This window comes from Bos grunniens, chromosome 7, assembly GCF_055505025.1.
Source record: "Bos grunniens cultivar Pamir isolate PY7600 chromosome 7, Bosgru_T2T1.0, whole genome shotgun sequence".
NCBI lineage: Eukaryota > Metazoa > Chordata > Mammalia > Artiodactyla > Bovidae > Bos > Bos grunniens.
The window spans coordinates 3,393,622-3,413,943 of NC_141171.1; the positions used below are offsets into that span (position 1 = coordinate 3,393,622).

General features: G+C 42.4%; 1 protein-coding gene and 1 long non-coding RNA gene across 3 annotated transcripts in view; one reads left to right on the forward strand and one right to left on the reverse strand.

The window, feature by feature from the left end:
• Positions 1 to 5,039: 5,039 nt before the first annotated feature.
• Positions 5,040 to 20,322, reverse strand: part of PRSS38 (serine protease 38) — a 32,812-nt gene continuing 17,529 nt past the window's right edge. For both annotated transcript variants that reach the window (XM_086408094.1, XM_086408093.1), the window contains exons 4-5: positions 6,037 to 6,176; positions 5,040 to 5,564 (exon numbers count right to left, since the gene is read on the reverse strand). In XM_086408094.1, coding sequence (XP_086264220.1) covers positions 6,038 to 6,176 — 139 coding nt within the window. In that variant the 3' untranslated portion in view covers positions 5,040 to 5,564; position 6,037. The remainder of the gene's footprint in view (positions 5,565 to 6,036; positions 6,177 to 20,322) is intronic.
• LOC147368027 (uncharacterized) lies at positions 5,091 to 10,959 on the forward strand. The gene is made up of 2 exons (XR_015166405.1): positions 5,091 to 5,228; positions 10,340 to 10,959. It is a non-coding gene; the product is annotated as an uncharacterized LOC147368027 (long non-coding RNA).

Consider the following 20,322-nt stretch of genomic DNA (forward strand, 5'->3'; position numbering starts at 1 on the left):
CTGAGGCTCCACTCGATGGAGGAAGCCAGTGGCCACCATATAGCGTGTGGTACCATGTGGCTGCGATTCTCTCAGCCTGGGATCTGGTGGAAGACTGGGAGGTGGTGGACAGTTCACTGCACAGCATTGAAAAGGTGTTACAGGCGGTGAGTTCCCATTTGCCAAACAAGGCTGCACAGACTGCCTGGCACTGTGGGGTGGATTTTCCTGACCGCCCTGAAGGCGAATATGGACAGTGCTCTCAGTGATGCTGTGCTGGTGCGCGATGTGTGGAGATGCTCGGCAGGACTAGAGCAATGTATATTGGCGTTAGAGCAAGAACACCGTGGCTCTGATGAATCCAGCATCTCTGACAGCGAGGCAGTAAGTGACACTGATGATGAAAGTTAATGAGACTGTGGGTTCCCACTTGGCAGTGAGGCCCATTCATGTACAGCAGAAAGTGAAGCATGAGCACCTCATGTGGCCTGGGGGAGGCATCCTCAAGGGGCCCCCAGGGTGACTGAGTTCACGACAGTTAAACCATATACTCAGGCAGAGTTGGTCCACTTGGGTAAGCAGTTTTGACAAGAGCCAGGGGAACCTTGGCAGCTTGGCTTTTGTGACTCTGGGACACAGGGGTGGGCCCGGCACCTGTCGGGGGTTTTGTGGGTCCTTACTGAGAGAGGTAGAGGGATGGCTTGCAAGATGCCATTTTGAAAATGTAAAGACCCTGAAGGGGGCCTGAACTGGCAGGGGTCCCAAATGGGTTATGCGGATGCAAATATGGGCTGATTTGTGCGAAGGCATAGTGTAAAGGCTGTGTCCTGGGATGTAGGTTTAGTAGAACAGTACACTGTAAAGGCTGTGTTCTAAGATGTGGTACTAATTCTGATTCTCTTGCAGATTTAGAACAGTGTGAAAGCATTTGGAATCATGTGGGTGGGCTGTGATTGCCACAAAGATCCCCTCCTTGAAGGGGTGGGCCCAGTGCCTGTGGGCGATTTTGCGGGTCCTTAATATAAAAGCTCCACAGAGGCAGAGTTGTCCCTGTGGAGGCTTTCCTGAAGTCTCACATAGACAGACAGTGGACTGGACTTGGCCGTGGAAGATAAAGGCACTGCACATGTGGTGGGTGGCCCTTCTAGCCCCGTGAGGGCAAGAGCTGCAACACGAGTTCCAGGTGATACCTGGCCTTGGGTTTTGCTATGTCTTGGGGATGCAACTGTTTGTTGTTGTAGCTACTGCTGTTGCAAGATATAAATCCAAGGGTCAGTGTTACTCTGCAAGGGAGTATCACAGAAGATGGACTGGGCACTGAATGTGAAGCAAGAGACCCTGAGGGGGAGACAGCAAATTGGTATGTTCAGGCTCTCTCACCCCATGTTTTGTAAATATTGACTATGTAACAGCTGAGATGATTTTTAGTGCCACGCATGCGCGTAAGGAGGTGCTAACTTGGTCGTGAGCTACTTTGTGTTGTAGGGATATATGAGCTTCACTTAGAAAGTGGCGGCACCTTACTGCTGTCTCACAGCTGGCTGTTGGATCAGCCACAACAGAAGAGAATATAGTGTGTGTACTGTTATGACTGCTGCATCAGCCAGGAGAGAATAAATCTGTCTACAGTTCTGTGGCTCCTTGAGTCCTCTTCCTGCCTCTTAGCTTGTGCCTTACCTACCCTGGGTTCAATGAACAGTGTGTACAGTGAGATACAGTGAGACAACTGGCATCACCAGCAGAATCAGCAATACATCAGCCCTTCCAAAATTGCTGGGAAAAAAGTCTACTTGGTCAGGGTGTATACTGTTTCTAAGACCAACTTTATATGACCATGTCAAATCGCACTTTTGAAAATTTAAACATCTTCAGTGATTTAAAGTGACACATTTCCCATACACTGATTTTCCAACAATGTTATTGTTGTTTAGTCACTAAGTCGTGTCCAGCTCTTTGTGACCCCATGGACTGCAGCAGCATATATTTGGGCTCAATTCTGAGTGTTTTATCCACTGTGTGTATGCACAGACACAAATTGTCAAGTTTATGGAATATTATTATTGTAGCATCTTTTCAGTTCAGTTCAGTCACTCAGTCGTGTCTGACTCTTTGCGACCCCATGAATTGCAGCATGCCAGGCCTCCCTGTCCATCACCAACTCCTGGAGTTCACTCAAACTCACGTCCATTGAGCCGGTGATGCCATCTAGCCATCTCATCCTCTGTCATCCCCTTCTCCTCCTGCCCCCAATCCCTCCTAGCATCAGGGTCTTTTCCAATGAGTCAACTCTTCACATGAGGTGGCCAAAGTACTGGAGTTTCAGCTTTAGCATCAGTCCTTCCAAAGAACACCCAGGGCTGATCTCCTTTAGAATGGACTGGTTGGATCTCCTTGCAGTCCAAGGGACTCTCAAGAGTCTTCTCCATCACCACAGTTCAAAAGCATCAATTCTTCGGTGCTCAGCTTTCTTCACAGTCCAACTCTCACATCCATACATGACTACCGGAAAAACCATAGCCTTGACTAGACAAGCCTTTGTTGGCAAAGTAATGTCTCTCTTTTGAATATGCTATCTAGGTTGGTCATAACTTTTCTTCCAAGAAGTAAGCATCTTTTAATTTCATGGCTGCAGTCACCATCTGCAGTGATTTTGGAGCCCCCAGAAATAAAGTCTGACACTGTTTCCACTGTTTCCCCATCTATTTCCCATGAAGTAATGGGACCAGATGCCATGATCTTAGTTTTCTGAATGTTGAGCTTTAAGCCAACTTTTTCACTCTCCTCTTCCACTTTCATCAACAGGCTTTTTAGTTCCTCTTCATTTTCTGCCGTAAGGGTGGTGTCATCTGCATATCTGAGCATCTTTGGGGGATAGTTTAATTTCTGCTGGCTTAGTCCCGACCATGACTTGAATTTAGTTTTATTCCTGGGTTTCTCACCTATCTGTGTTTTGCTATAAACTTTGAAATCAATTTATCTAACTCCAGAAAAGAAAAACACATTTTGAGTTGTCTGTTCAAGAATCTAGGATATCTTATCATTCATCCAAATCTACTTTTTATTTTTGTGTATGATATTTTGGTTTTTATTCCCCCCCCCCCCCCAGGAATATTTTAAGGATTTCCTCATATGAATTTTCACGTTTTTTGTTAAGGTCATAGTTATCTTATCTCTTTCATTGCTATTATAATTGGTGTTTTGTCTTTCATCGTGTATCTTAAAATGGGAATATAGACTGATTTTGTCATGTTTTATCTAATGACCTTACTGAGCTTTCTATTTGTGGTAGTTTCATAGTTTTCTCTTGGGTGTTCCAGATATCCTCTAAGTCTTCTTTTTAAAGAAATTCAGTTTTATATCATTTTTAATTTTTATTTATTTTTTTAAAATGTATTTATTTTTGCTGCATGGCATGTGGAATCTTTGTTCCCCACCAGAGACTGAACTCCCGCCCCCTGCATTGAAAGAACAGAGTCTTAACCACCGGACCACCAGGGAAGTCCTTCTAAGTTTTAAAATAGGAGATAGATTAAAAGGCCCTTTTCCATTTCCCTGGATGATTCTCTAGTGTGGCTGTGGTGGTCAATCTTCCAATATGGTATTAAGGAGCAAGGGATAAAGGAACAACCTTTCTGTGACCCTAATTTCAGCATAAAGGCGCTCATTCCCTCACTGAGGAAAGTGCTAGCTTTTAGGCTGATGTGTATATATGTATATATATATATATATATATGTATATCTTACTGAACTTCCCTGGTGGCTCAGACACTAAACAATCTGCTTGTAATGCAGGAGACCTGTGTTCAATCCCTGGGTCAGGATGAATCCTTGGAGTAGGAAATGGCGACCTACTCCAGTATTCTTGCCTGGAAAATTCCATGGACATAGAAGCCTGTTGGGCTACAGTCCATGGGGGCACAAAGAGTTAGACACGACTGAGCGACTAATACACTATATATCTTATTATCCATCGGTTCCTTTTTTTAAAGTTGGAAATGGATTTTGAATGTGTTAAACATTTTTTCATTAATTTTATTCTCCTTAGAAAAGCAATAATATTGTGAATTATATCTATGGGTTTTCTAATAATTATCTTTGCATTACTGGAATAATTCCTACATGATTATAATGAATTACTTAAAAAATAATGTTGAATTCTGTTAATATTTCATCAGGATTTTTGTTAATTGATAGGTTGCATTGTCTTAGTTTTTTTGTGTGTGATTAGTTTTTGTCTTCACAACACTCTCCTCCTTTGTCTGTGTCTGGAACAGAATGGACAGCACTGGGACAATCCTGTGGTTAAAGGCCTGATGTGATTCCCAAGGAAGCCATCTCAGCTAAGGCCTTTCACTAGGATAGAGTTTTTTTTTTTTTTTCTTAAATTTCCCCATTTCTTCTTTGGAATTTGATCTCTAGCCTTCAGTCTGTACTGGGATCAGTTTCAGTAAATTAGTTATTTCCTAAAAAGTGATACCTTTCATTTGACTTTATTTACATAGAGTTGTATAATATCTCTTAAGATTTCTTAAATTTTTTATGTTCAGTGGATATATCCCCCTTGTCATTTCTTACTTTGTGTATTTTTAGTTTCACATCATATCTTGATTAAATTCATGATGTCCTTTCCTACTTTTTGTTTTTTTGTTAAAATTGGTATTTCTAAAATGTTAATTTTAGTGTTTTCTGTTGTTTGGCTTTTTCTGTTGTTTGGCTTTTGATTTCTGCTTTTACCTTTTTAAGTTTCCTTTGCATGCCTACTCTCAGCTCATGTTTTCCATTTTCCAAATTAGATGTTTAAGTATTTAATACTCTGATATTGATAGGTCTGTTTTTAAGATGATGACTTTCCCTCTGCCCCAGCTTTGGTCACACCCTGGATTCTATATCCAGACACCAGTGTTTACATGGTTGTCCTCTCTAGACATGCTGTAGTTTGGTTTATCCTTCTCTCACCCTTCTGCCCATCATTCTGACAGGGCAGGGTGATGAACATACTCTGCATGTGAAAGGGAGGCTGTACTCTGTGTCGAAAGATAAATATAGGATTTCTGGGACACTTGCTTTGTAAACATTTAATATCTTCTCAAATCTTAGGTGCCCGGAGCACTCAACAAATGTACTCTGCCCTCCCGTGAACCGCCACCCTTCTGTGATGAGACCAGCCTCTGCCTTCCTGGGCGTGGCCCTCGTCAGTCTCCTCCCGGACCTTGCATGTGAGCTTGGCTGATGGCCCTCAGTTTGCTCAGGTGGGTGAGGGCTTGAGGGGCTGGAGCTGGGCAGGGATGGAGGCATGCAGCCGCGAGGAAGCTGGGTGAGGGTTTTGGTTCTTACAGCATTGACGGGGCAGCCAATGAGGTCATAAGGACACTGATGATGGCCCCCAGAGTAGAGGAGAGGGCAGGGAGTGGCTGAAGAGGTAGGGGTGTGTTTTCTATGTGATGATGAATCCATTTTGAGAAAAAGGAGACTCGGGCAAAAACTGTCGGATACATAGGGTATGCGCAACCCTGCCCCCAGCTCACTACTCCAATTTGCACCCAGGTGCGGTCGAATTCACAGACAAGCGGGCCCCCAGAATCACCCTGGAAAAAAGAGGAGTTTCTTGTGAACTGGGAGTTTGGGGCCTCCTGCATGCGGGCGGCCCAATGCCAACACTGTGGGATAGACCCAGGCTCCCGCCACTCATGCAGCCCCACCTCGTCAGTGGGAAGGCCCTGCTGCAGGCAAGCAGTGTTCACTACACTGTCCCGCAAGTAGAGGGTAGGTGCTGTGGGATGACAGTCAGCATGGCCCCTGGGAAAACGTGGAGCCCTGGGCTGCTCTGGCCAGCACTGGGGTTCACAGGGCCTGACCGAGGCCTGCGCTGCATTTGCACATAAGCCACCCTGTGGTCTCCCGCTCAACCCATGGCTGCATGGAGATGTACTTCTGAGCCCCATAGGAACAAGGCTGTTGGGGACCATTGACCCACCCAGCAGAAGTGCTCCTAGCTTAAAGCATATAGAACATCTGAAATCCCTGGGCTTAGCCTCCCATTCCCACAGTGGGTCGCACCTCACATGCAGTCTTCATGTCCTTGAAGTTTCCGGCACACAGCATGTCCGGCAGAATGTCTGTTTGTCCATAGAGCAGTCGACACAAGTGGAATGGGACCAGAGGCAGCTGTACCTCCTGCAGCTTGTTTGAAGTGTCGCCTGTCAAAAGCAGTGCAGGCCCAGTGAACGGTCTTCTCACTCCTTTTCCCCAGGGCACACACTGGAGCTCCCCCAAGGCTTAGTGGGCTCACACCAGAACTCCTTCTCTTGCTCCCACCCTCCATGTGGCTCCCTTTTCTGCAATGGAGACCGAGGCTTTTGTCAGTAGAGTTTAAATATGTGCCACGTGACATTTCCTGAGAGAGATGTAAGAGCCAAGACTTGGTTCATCCCATTACATCCCCATTGTCGCAGCTCAAGTGCAAACAGCTCCATCAGCTGAGAGTGAATGGATGACAGAATGTGAGCAAGAAGTGAAGTGAAGTCGCTCAGTCGTGCCCGACTCTCTGCGACCCCATGGATAGTAGCCTGCCCCAAGCTCCTCCATCCATGGGATTTTCACCGCAAGAGTACTGGAGTGGGTTGCTATTTCGGCAAGAGTACTGGAGTGGGTTGCTATTTCCTTCTCCAGGGAATCTTCCCAACCCAGGGATTGAACCCAGGTCTCTCACATTGTAGACAGACGCTTTACCATCTGAGTCACCAGGGAAGTAAGTTTTGTGGATTGTTATCCCATGTGTCCTTGTCTCTGCCAATGGATATGGTAATTGGTCCTAGGAAACCTGTACTTGCCTGACCAATGCATAAGTGATCCTGTTCTGCCTAGAAAGGGGTCATTCTCACAGGTTAAAGACAGGTCTGAGTGGGTATTGGGGGGGGAGGGGCATCTATTTGGGGATAGTGTAGTCTGTGCCAGAGGGGAATTAGTTTTAGAGTAAACAAATGTGTACCTCAAAGGAAGATGATGGGAAGTAGAATGTCAGCAGTGTTTGTGGTTTCTATTGAGTGCACTGGCAAGGCAGTATCAGGAGAGAAGCCATGGAAAAATTAGATGGTTAATAGAAGGAATAAAAAAACTCAAGGTTGGTGATCCTGGAGAAGCAATGTAGTAAAATACAGTTGGAAAATACTTTTAACTACTAAGCCAGCTAAAAATCTATCTGAGGCCTTTCACTGTGCCCACATTGGGGTAACTGGGAGTGAACTTGCCTCTACCATCAGCTAGCAGTAAACATATTTACCTAGGAGGCAATTATTTCCCATTCAACATGGGGCAGGGCACAGCTGTGGCCCCTGAGAAAACAGAACAGATGAGGTAAGGTCTGTAAGGGCCTCATCATCCTTCTTGGAGCACATTCCAGGCTGTAACATGAAGAGGCGCACAGGCAGCTGGAGTCTGCAAAGGTGGATGCCAGAATCAGGGTACGCCAGAGCGAAAGACCCCTGGGGGAGCACAGGAGGCCTTAGTGCCTGCAGTCTGCCATTGGACCCTGAGCCATGGGTACACAGTACACAATTCTACAGGAAGGGCAGAGTAGCCAGATGAGACTTGATAGTTCCCAGAGCTCACACGGGTCTAGAAGGCTGAGTTGTAACCAGTTAAGAGTGAAAAGCCTTGTGGAGCACCTGAGACATTGAATAAAGACAGTGTAGAGGTAGAAGAAAACATCCTAGTCATGTTTACACAGACACCAAGGCCCACGTGGAACCAGGTGGACAGAGATCCAGAATGATGAGCTCTGAAAATGACTAGCACAGTACAGAGGAAGAGGTGTAACACAAAGTGGAAGGGAGAAGTCAGCCAGCTATAATTTCAATGAGCTATGCAATTGTGGGCCAGGATGCCAGTTCAGAATGCTGAGAAATCAGACAAGAGGAGGATTGCACTCACTGGTAGGTCTTTCTCCTAGGCCTTCACTAGCAGCTCATGCAATATACTTGGGGCAGAGCAAGGGACCACAGAGAGAACATCTCAGTGTAGGTGTTCAGAAGATTACCACCTACCACTGGGGACCTGAAAGAACACATTTTGCTTACCTCTCACATATGGAGCAAAGGCCTCCTACCAGTAGTGTGTGGTGGGAGGCACCACATACTCCTGTCCTCAGGGCCTGGTACAGGTGCACTATTCTGGAGGAAGAGCAGAACAGTCCCACATCCCTGGAAAATCCCAGATGCCAAGACCAACAGCAGAAGCCACAACCCAGTTCAAGTTCTCACTAGCCTGAATCAGACCTTCCACATCCTAACGGTTTAGCAGAAGAGGAATGCCTGTTTTGGGGTACAGAGACTTTAGTCTTAAGTGTTCTTCTTTAATATCTGGCATTCAACCAAAAATGAAAAGATACACGCACACACATACACACACAGGTATGGGGGGAGGGGAAATAAAACACTGGACCCACTGTCAAGAGATGTAACATTGAACAGAATCAGACCCAGAGATGATTGAAACATTGAAAGTATCTGAAAGGAACTTTAAAGTAGCTACGATTAATACGTTAAAGAAATTAAGAAGTAATCAAGCATGAAAAAAAATGAAGAATTTTAAAGCAGAGATATGGAAACTATTAAAAAACAATCAATTGGGAATGCCAGAAATACACACTATCAGAAATTTTAAAATTTCTTCAACAGGTGTTTCAGCAGACTGGACAAAAATGAGGAAAGAATCAGCAAATGTGAAGATAGGTCAATAGCTATTATCCATGCTAAAATACAAAAGAAAAAGAGTGGAGAATAAAGCAAAACCTTAAGAGATGTAGGAAAATAGCAGTGTAACATATGTGGAATTAGTCCCAGAAGAAGAGAGTGTAGGGCATAAGAAATATGTGGAGATATAAAGGACAAGAATTTTCCAAGATTAAAGACTATAATAATCACAGATTCAAGAATTTCAGAGAACCCCACACCAGAATAAAACAAGCAAACATCATAGTCAGTGGAATTCCCTGATGGTCCAGTGGTTGAGACACCTCCACCGCAGGGGGCATGGGTTCGATCCTTGATTAGGAAACTAGGATCCCGCTGGCCATATAGTGCAGCAAAAGAAAAGGGAGGAAGGAGGAATGATCACAGTCAAATGGCTGCAAAATGAAGTCAAGGAAAATCCTAAGGCAGTGAGAGTGGGAAATATTTAACACAGAGGATCAAGGATAAGAGTTACAAGTTTTTCATTAAAAACTATGCAAGTCAGAAGACAATGAATCAGACTATTGCAAAACAAAATTAAACTAGAAAACTGTCTACCCAGAAGTCTATATCTAGGGAAATTATCTGTAAAAATGAAGGTAAAATAAAGACTTGTAGTCCAACAAACAGACCTGTAGCTCATAGTCGTGCTGAAGAGAGTGTCAAATTGTACACACACTTTGGAAAATCCTTTGCAGTTTCTCAAAACTACATGAATAAGTAATCTCACTGTCATGTAAGCACCCAAGAGCAATGAGAGCACATGTGCATACAGACAGTTGTAAAAGAATGTTCATAAGAGTTTTATTCACAGGACCCCAAAACTGAAACAACACAAATGTCAGTCAACAGAAGAATAGACAAATAAACTTTGGTATTTATGTGATGAAAAGGCAAAAAGATATGACACTGAAAATGAACTCCCCAGGTCGATAAGGTGCCCAATATGCTACTGGAAAACAGTGGACAAATAGCTCCAGAAAGAATGAAGAGGCTGAGCCAAAGTGAAAACAGTGCCCAGCTGTAGATATGACTGGTGAGGGAAGTAAAGTCTGATGCTGTAAAGAACAATATTGCATAGGAACCCGGAATGTTAGGTCCATGAATCAAGGTAAGTTGGAAGTGGTAAAACAGGAGATGGCAAGAGTGAACACTGACATTTTTAGGAATCAGTGAAATAAAATGGACTGGAATGAGTGAATTTAATTCAGATGACCATTATATCTATTACTGTGAGTAAGAATCCCTTAGAAGAAATGGAGTAGCCCTCATAGTCAACAAAAGAGTCCAAAATGCAGTTCTTGGGTGCAATCTCAAAAACTACAGAATGGTCTCTGTTTGTCTCCAAGGCAACCCATTCAATATCACAGTAATCGAAGTCTATGCCCCAGCCACTAATGCCAAGGAAGGTGAAGTTGAACGGTTCTATGATGACCTACAAGACCTCCTAGAACTAACAACAAAAGGGGTGAGATGGGGAGGGAGATAGGAGGGAGGTTCAAAAGGGAGAGGATATATGTATACCTATGGCTGATTCATGTTGAGGTTTGACAGAAAACAGCAGAATTCTGTAAAGCAATTAATCTTCAATAAAATAATAAAATTTTAAAAAGATTTCCTTTTCATCATAGGGAACTGGAATGCAAAAGTAGGAAGTCAAGGTAAATTTGGAGTAACAGCCAAATTTGACCTTGGAGAACAAAATCAAGCAGAGCAAAGGCTAACAGAGTATTGCCAAGAGAACATGCTGGTCACAGCAAAAACCCTCTTCCAACAACACAAGGGATGACTATACACATGGATATCACCAGATGGTCAATACCAAAATCAGATGGATTACATCCTTTGCAGCCGAAGATAGAGAAGCTATATATACAGTCAGCAAAAACAAGACCAGGAGCTAACTGTGGCTCAGATCATGAACTCCTTATTGCAAATTTCAGGCGAAATTGAAGAAAGTAGGGAAAACCACTAAGCCATTCAGGTATGAACTAAATCAAATGCTTTACAATTATACAGGGGAAATGACAAGTAGATTCAAGGGATTCGATCTGATAGACAGAATGCCTGAAGAACTATGGACAGGGGTGTGTAAATTTATACAGGAGGTGGTGATCAAACTGAGGAAAAGGCAAAAAAGCCAAAATGGTTGTCTGAGGAGGCCTTACAAACAGTTGAGAAAAGAAGAGAAGCTAAAGGCAAAGGAGAAAAGGAAAGATATACCCATTTGAATACAGAGTTCCAAAGAATAGCAAGGAGAGATAAGAAAGCCTTCTCAGTGATCAATGCAAAGAAAGAGAAAAACAATAGAATGGGAAGACGAGAGCTCTCTTCAAGAAAATTAGAGATACCAAGGGAACATTTCATGCAAAGATGGGCACAATAAAGGACAGAAATGGTATAGACCTAACAGAATCAGAAGATATTAAGAAGAGGTGGCAAGAATACACAGAAGAACTATACAAAAAAGATCTTCATGACCCAGATAACCATGATGGTGTGATCACTCACCTAGAGCCAGACATCCTGGAATGTGAAGTCAAGTGGGCCTTAGGAAGCATCACTATGAACAAAGCTAGTGGAGGTGATGGAATTCCAGTTGAGCTATTTCAGTCCTAAAAGATGATGTTGTGAAAGTGCTGCACTCAATATGCCAGCAAATTTGGAAAACTCAGCAGTGGCCACAGGACTGGAAAAGGTCAGTTTTCATTCCAATCCCAAAGAAAAGCAGTGCCAAAGAATGCTCAAACTACTGCACAATTGCACTCATCTCATATTCAAAAGCAGAGACATTACTTTGCCAACAAAGGTCTGTCTCGTCAAGGCTGTGGTTTTTCCTCTGGTCATGTATGGATGTGAGAGTTGGACTGTAAATAAGGCTGAGTGCTGAAGAATTGATGCTTTTGAACTGTAGTGATGGAGAAGACTCTTGAGAGTCCCTTGGACTGCAAGGAGATCCAACCAGTCCATTGTGAAGGAGATCAGCCCTGGGATTTCTTTGGAAGGAATGATGCTAAAGCTGAAACTCCAGTACTTTTGGCCACCTCATGTGAAGAGTTGACTCACTGGAAAAGACTCTGATGCTGGGAGGGATTGGGGGCAAGCGGAGAAGGGAACAACCCAGGATGAGATGGCTGGATGGCATCACTGACTCGATGGACGTGAGTCTCAGTGAACTCCGGGAGTTGATGATGGACAGGGAGGCCTGGAGTGCTGCGATTCATGGGGTCGCAAAGAGTTGGACATGACTGAGTGACTGATCTGATCTGATCACACACTAGTGAAGTAATGCTCAAATTCTTGAAGCTAGGCTTCAACAGTATGTGAACTTCCAGATGTTCAAGCTGGTTTTAGAAAAGGCAGAGGAACCAGAGATCAAATTGCCAAGATTCATTGGATCATTGAAAAAGCAAGAGAATTCCAGAAAAATATCTGCTTCATTGACTAGCAAAAGCTTTTTACTGTGAATCACAATAAACTGGAAAATTCTTACAGAGATGGGAATACCAGACCACCTTACTTGCCTCCTGAGAAATTTGTATGCAGGTCAAGAAGCAATAGTTAGAACTGGACATGGAACAACAGACTGGTTCCAAATTGGAAAGGAGTATGTCAAGGCTATATATTGTCATCCTGCTTATTTAACTTATATGCAGAGTACATCATGCAAAATGCCAGGCTGGATTACACACAAGCTGGAATCAAGATTTCCAGTAGAGATATAATTAACTTTAGATATTCAGATGACACCACCCTCATGGCAGAAAGCAAAAAGGAGATAAAGAGCCTCTTCATGAAAGTGAAAGAAGAGAGTGAAAAAGTTGGCTTAAAACTAAACATTCAAAGAACTACGATCATGGCATCCAGTCCCATCACTTCATGGCAAATAGATGAGGAAACAATGGAAATAATGACTGACTTTATCTTCTTGGGCTCCAAAATCACTGCAGATGGTGACTGCAGCCATGAAATTAAAAGATGCTTGCTCCTTGGAAGAAAAACTATGACAAACATACTATATTAAAAACAGGAACATTACTTTGCTGACAAAGGTCCGTCTAGTCAAAGCTATGGTTTTTCCAGTAGTCATGTATGGATGTGAGAGTTGGACTATAAAGAAAGCTAAGCGCTAAAGAATTGATGCTTTTGAACTGTGATGTTGGAGAAGACTCTTGAGAATCCCTTGGATTGCAAGGAGATCAAACCAGTCAATCCTAAAGGAAATCAATCCTGAATATTCATTGGAAGGACTGATGCTGAAGCTGTAATACTTTCCAATACTTTGGCCACCTGATGGGAAGAACTGACTCTTTGGAAAAGACCCTGATGCTGGGAAAGATTGAAGGCAGGAGTAGAAGGGGATGACAGAGGACAAGATGGTTGGATGGTATCTCTGACTAAATGGACACGAGTTTGAGCAAGCTCTGGGAGATGGTGAAGGACACGGAAGCCTGGCATGCTGTAGTCCACAGGGTTGCAAATAGTTGGACATGACTGAGTGACTGAACTGAACTGAATATTCCTCAAAATAAAAAGGAACTGAAGATACAAGCAAAACACGAATAATTCTTACAGACTATATTAAGTAAAAGAGTATTCCATTTATATATAAAGTCCAAAAACATAAAACTAATGGGTAAATCACAGAAATCACAACAAAAGCTACCCTAGAAGAAAGAGCTTGGCTGCAAAGCAGTAAGAGAGCTTTTTGAGGTGATAAAAATGTTAAATGTATTGATTTGATAGTCTCAAGAATGTTTTATATAGAAACAAATAATTTTAAAAGTTAGAAAAATGATCAGAGAAGCTCTCTGAAGAATATTCAGTGATGAGCTGAGTAAGTGGAAACAGTGTGGTCTTATGAGCTGAGTGTCGGAGACATCTTTCTTGGGTAATGTTCAGGAATTTGCTGGTGTGGAATATAAGAGGGAAATAACTAAGAAATATGCTCAAACTACCGCACAATTGCACTCATCTCACATGCTAGTAAAGTAATACTCAAAATTCTCCAAGCCAGGCTTCAGCAATACATGAACCGTGAACTTCCAGATATTCAAGCTGGTTTTAGAAAAGGCAGAGTTACCAGAGATCAAATTGCCAACATCCGCTGCATCATCAAAAAAGCAAGAGAGTTCCAGAAAAACATCTATTTCTGCTTTATTGACTATGCCAAAGCCTTTGACTGTGTGGACCACAATAAACTGTAGAAAATTCTGAAAGAGATGGGAATACCAGACCACCTGACCTGCCTCTTGAGAAACCTATATGCAGGTCAGGAAGCAACAGTTAGAACTGGACATGGAACAACAGACTGGTTCCAAATAGGAAAAGGAGTATGTCAAGGCTGTATATTGTCACCCTGCTTATTTAACTTCTATGCAGAGTACATCATGAGAAACGCTGGGCTGGAAGAAGCACAAGCTGGAATCAAGATTGCCGGGAGAAATATCAACAATCTCAGATATGCAGATGCCACCACCCTTATGGCAGAAAATGAAGAGGAATTAAAGAGCCTCTTGATGAAAGTGAAAGAGGAGAATGAAAAAGTTGGCTTAAAGCTCACCATTCAGAAAACTAAGATCATGGCATCCGGTCCCATCACTTCATGGGAAATAGATGGGGAAACAGTGGAAACAGTGTCAGACTTTATTTTTGGGGGCTCCAAAATCACTGCAGATGGTGATTGCAGCCATGAAATTAAAAGACGCTTACTCCTTGGAAGGAAAGTTATGACCAACCTAGATAGCATATTCAAAAGCAGAGACATTACTTTGCCAACAAAGGTCTGTCTCGTCAAGGCTATGGTTTTTCCAGTAGTCATGTATGGATGTGAGAGTTGGACTGTGAAGAAAGCTGAGCACTGAAGAATTGATGCTTTTGAACTGTGGTGTTGGAGAAGACTCTTGAGAGTCCCTTGGACTGCTAGGAGATCCAACCAGTCCATTCTAAAGGAGATCAGTCCTGGGTGTTCTTTGGAAGGACTGATGCTAAAGCTGAAACTCCAATACTTTGGCCACGTCATGTGAAGAGTTGACTCATTGGAAAAGATTCTGATGCTGGGAGGGATTGGGGGCAGGAGGAGAAGGGAACAACAGAGGATGAGATGGCTGGATGGCATCACTGACTCGATGGACTTGAGTCTGGGTGAACTCCAGGAGTTGGTGATGGACAGGGAGGCCTGGCGTGCTACGATTCATGGGGTCGCAAAGAGTTGGACACGACTGAGCAACTGAACTGATCTGAATGGAGTTGTACTATGTTAAGTGTTTATCTGCTTAACAATAAAGTATAAATTGAAGGGAAATGAATTGCATTAATGAATTCAATTTTCCATACTCTCCTACATATACATCCTTTGCTCTGTGTCTTTGCAGTTACTCCCATCAAGAGGTGTAATGTATATTCTCAGTCCTTGGATCTGAATTTTGCCACATGACATGCTTTGTCAATGGGATTCGAGCAGACTTGCTGCAAGCAGAGACTTCAAAAGATGTGTTTCTCCACCACTGCCTGTGAATGTTTCCTGGTCAACCTGCTGGACAGTGAAAGATGCATGAATCAGAGTTCAGCACTCCAGCTCCATCTGTCACACGTCAGCCCACAGAGACAGTTATCAGATACACAGGCATGCTCAGCCACAACCAGCAGGACCACACAGCTCAAGACTTGTACTTGTGAAAGTGTTGCCAGTCTGGACTAAAAGGTAGCATGATGTTCAAAATGTCAAAGACTCTGGGCCCCAGGAGAGATTGGTAAATTTTCTCAATGTGGCATTTTTCAAGGCCCTTTTAAGAAGTAGCCAAGGTGGAGGAGGATGTCTCAGAGAACAGTTTCAAAGAACAGTGCCATGGAAATTCAAAATCTTAGCAGTTTTATTGTAGAAGTTTAGCAGAATTTAGAAGTTGTAGCAGTTTCATTGTAGAAGTCAGGGAGCTAATTCTAAAATTCATATGAAAGTGCAAAGGACTCAGCATTCCCATGATAATTTTGAAGAAGAGAAACACTGTGGAAGATGTGTAAGACCAGACTCATCATAAAGCTCTGGTAAGTAAGGCCTGTTGTACTGGAGAGATCCACGTGGCAGAAGAGTAAGTCTGGAAGTAGGCCCCACACATGGGCACAAGACGTTTGACAAAGCTGCCAATATAGGTCAGTGGGGAAAGGATATGATTCTTTACAAATGGCGCTAGAGCAAGATGCAGAAGCAGAAGATATTCAGAAGAGGTGGCAAGAATACACAGAAGAACTATACAAAAAAGATCTTAGTGACCCAAATGACCAGGATGCTGTGATCACTGACCTAGAGCCAGACATCCTGGAGTGCAAAGTCAAGTGGGCCTTAGGAAGCATCACTAAGAACAAAGCTAGTAGAGATAAAGGAATTCCAGCTGAGCTATTTCAAATCCTAAAAGATGATGCTGTGAAAGTGCTGCACTCAATATGCCAGCAAATTTGGAAAACTCAGCAGTGACCAGGCCACAGGACTGGAAGAGATCAGTTTTCATTCCAATCCCAAAGAAAGGCAATGCCAAAGAATTTTGAAACTACCATGCAATTGCACTCATTTCACATGCTAGCAAAGTAATGCTCAAACTTCTCCAAGCTAGGCTTCAGCAGTACATGAATTGAGAACTTTCAGATGTATAAGCTGGATTTAGAAAAGGAAGAGGAACCAGAGATCAAATTACCAACATCCGTTGGATCATCAACAAAGCAAGAGAGTCCAGAAAAACATCTTCTTCTCCTTTATTGACTATGCCAAAGCCTTTGACTGTGTGGATCACAACAAGCTGTGGAAAATTCTTCAAGAGATGGGAATACCAGACCACCTGACCTGCCTCCTGAGAAATCTGTATACAGGTCAAGAAGCAACAGTTAGAACTGGACATGGAACAACAGACTGGTTCCAAATTGGGAAAGGAGTATGTCGAGGCTGTATATTGTCATCCTGCTTATTTAACTTATATGAAAAGTACATCATGAGAAATGCTGGGCTGGATGAAACACAAGCTGGAATCAAGTTGCTGGCAGAAATATCAGTAACTTCAGATACGCAGATGACACCACCCTTATGGCAGAAAGTGAAGAGGAACTGAAGAGCCTCTTGAAAGTGAAAGAAGAGTGAAAAAGCTGGCTTAAAACTCAGCATTCAAAAAACTAAGATCGTGGCATCTGGTCCCATCACTTCATGGCAAATAGATGGGGAAACGATGGAAACAGTGACAGACTTTATTTTCTTGGGTTCCAAAGTCACTGCAGATGATGACTGCAGTCATGAAATTAAAAAACGCATGCTCTGTAGAAGAAAAGCTGTGACCAACCTAGGCAACATATTAAAAAGCAGAGATATTACTTTGTTGACAAAGGTCTGTCTAGTCAAAGCTATGGTTTTTCCAGTAGTCATGTATGGACGTGAGAGTAGGACTATAAAGAAAGCTGAGCACCAAAGAATTGATATTTTGAATTGTGGTGTTTTAGAAGACTTTTGAGAGACCCTTGGACTACAAGGAAATCAAACTAGTCAGTCCTAAAGGAAATCAGTCATGAATATTCATTGGAAGGACTGATGCTGAAGCTGAAGCTCCAATACTTTGACCACCTGATGGGAAGAACTAATTCATTGGAAGATACACTGGGAAATATTTTAGGCAGGAGAAGGGACGACAGAGGTTGAGATGGCTGGATGGCATCACCGACTCAATGGACATGAGTTTGAGCAAGCTTCGGGAGTTGGTGATGGACAGGGAAGCCTGGCATGCTGCAATCCGTAGGGTCGCAAAGAGTCTGACACAACTGAGCAACTGAACTGAACTGAATCCTAGATGACTTCACTAATGAATTATATCAAACATTTAAAGAAGAAACAATAGGAATACTACAAAACCCAATATTACCCCAATACCACAGGCAGACAAAAATCACAATACAGCCAATATCTTTCGTAAATATACATGTAAAAATCTTAAACAAATTATTGGTAAGTTGATTCTGCTGCTAAGTCACTTCAGTCGTGTCCGACTCTGTGTGACCCCACAGACGGCAGCCCACCAGGCTCCCCCGTCCCTGGGATTCTCCAGGCAAGAACACCGGAGTGGGTTGCCATTTCCTTCTCCAATGCATGAAAGTGAAAAGTGAAAGTGAAGTCGCTCGGTCGTGTCTGACTTTTAGCAACCCCATGGACTGCAACCCACCAGGCTCCTCCATCCATAGGATTTTCCAGGCAAGAGTACTGGAGTGGGGTGCCCTTGCCTTCTCCAAGTTGATTCTAATGACCTATAAAAATGATTATACACAATAACCAAAAGGAATTAATCGTAGGAATGCAAAGTTCATTTAACATCCCCAAATTAATACATACAGTAACCTTATTAATAAAAGGCAAAAGCCACATGAGCATAGATAATAAAAGGCATTTAAAAAAATCTGACATCTGTTCATGATAAACTCTCAACAAACCAGGAATAAAAGGAACTTTACTCATTGGTAAAGAGCTTCTACAAAAATTCCACATCTAATATCATTCTTAATGATAAAAGACTAAATATTTTCCCCCTTAAGATCAGAAACAAGGCAAAGATAGTCACTTTTACCACATGTTTAACACTGTATTGCAGGTTGTAGCCAGTGCGATGAGTAAAAAATTCTTACTTTCTTCTGAAAAGTTATCATTAAAACATCTTTGTTAAAGACAAAATAACAATTGTATGAAGGAACTAATAATGTCCAAAAACTATTAAAACTAGTTTTCAGAATACAAGATAAATATACAAATGTCAAGTATATTTCAATATATTAATAATAGCAATGAACAATTTAAAACAAAATTACTAAAACAGTTCCATTCACAATAGTTTCAAAAAGAATGAAAATTTTAAGAATAAATTTATCAAAGAATGGGTAACATCTATACAACCAAACACTGTAAAATACTACAGAGCTTAAGATAATCTAAATCAATAGCGATCCACTCAATGTTCATGGATTAGAGGATTCAATATTATTAAGATGGAATTAGTTCCCAAATGTATTTATAGATTTAATGTCATCCCTGTCAAAATCTCAGGAGGTAAGAAACATTGAAAAACAAGCAGAAAGAGTCAGAACCAACTTAATCAGAAATACGGGAAAACAAAAGTTCACAGCAATCAAGCAAACCCTGATGCAAGAGAAAGGCAACTTCAAACTCAGGAAAGTTTTGTGGCATTTTTACTTGTCCTTTTCCTACCCCCTTCCCAGTACAGTGGCACCTTTTTACAAAAATTCATTTTATTTTGTCTTTTTAAAACATTTTTAGAGCATATTATTGTCTTGGTTTCTTCTGTACAATAATGTGAATCAGCTATAAAACTATATATCTATAGTTTATATATAGTATAGTTTATATATATAGTTGTACATATAGTTTATATAGTATAAATAAGCTCCCAGAGTTTGCTCCAATTCATATCATTGAGCCAGTGTTGCTATCTAATCATCTCATCCTCTGCCACCCCTTCTCCTTTTGCCTTCAATCTTCCCCAGCATTAGGTCTTTTCCAATGAGTTGGTGCTTCACATCAGGTGGCCAAAATATTGGAGCTTCATGTATACTATAAAATGAAAAAGAACCCCAAAAAACAAATAAAAGAAGACACAGAACAACAGAAAGCCAAAGTAGAAGAAGCAATACATAAAAGAAATTAAAAATATGATTTGAAAATCCCCAAAGCCTAAACAGAAATAATAACAAAAACAGTAACCACAACAACAGGGACGAAAGAAGAAAGCAAAACAAAATAGAACAAAAACCCCAGAACCAACAATGAATTAATCAAAACATAAACATAATAAACGTTTTCTTAGGGTCTCAGCTGCCACTGTCTTTGGCCACACTGTGAGTCACAATCCACCTCAGCCTCCCTAGGAGGCACTCCAGTACTGACGAAGGCTGGTCTCAGTGTCTTTGTCCTGGAATTGCTCTCCAATCCCCACACTCCAGCTCCCAGCACCCGTGCACACCAGTGGACATGCGTCCCAGCCTGGGGTACAGGGTACAGGGCCATGGCATGGATTATCTGTGTGTTTCTCAGTCTGTTCAGACTGTCATAGATCAGCTGGTTCACCCTATGATAGCCTCAAATGCTTCCCTTCTGTCCCAACCAATTTCTCTGGATGCAGGAGTCTCTTCTTTGCTTCAGCTGCCCGACCCCTGGGTGCTGGTCCTGTCCTGCTTGCCCTCCTCCTCCTCCTCCTCCCTTCTTCCTTTCATCCCTACCAAATCATGCATGGATCCACATGATCCTTTCTGGTTGTCAAGGACTCCTTCTGGTATTCAGTCAGTGTTCTGTGACAGTTGTTCTATCTGTAGATGTATTCCTGATGCATCTGTGGAGAGAGATGCATTCCATGTCCACCTACTTCTCCACCATCTTGGTTCCTCCGCAGTGGCACCTTTGAGTAGGGAAACCCACATTCCAAGTACAGGACCCTGGTACTTGATTCCAGAAGGAGCAAAGCAGATCTTTCTTACAAATTATTGTCTGTCTGTCTGAATCTGTCTGAGGGCTACCCGAAGAACTGACATAGACACTCATCCCTGTTTCACCTAGTTCAGAATGCAGGCTCTAAAAGTGGTG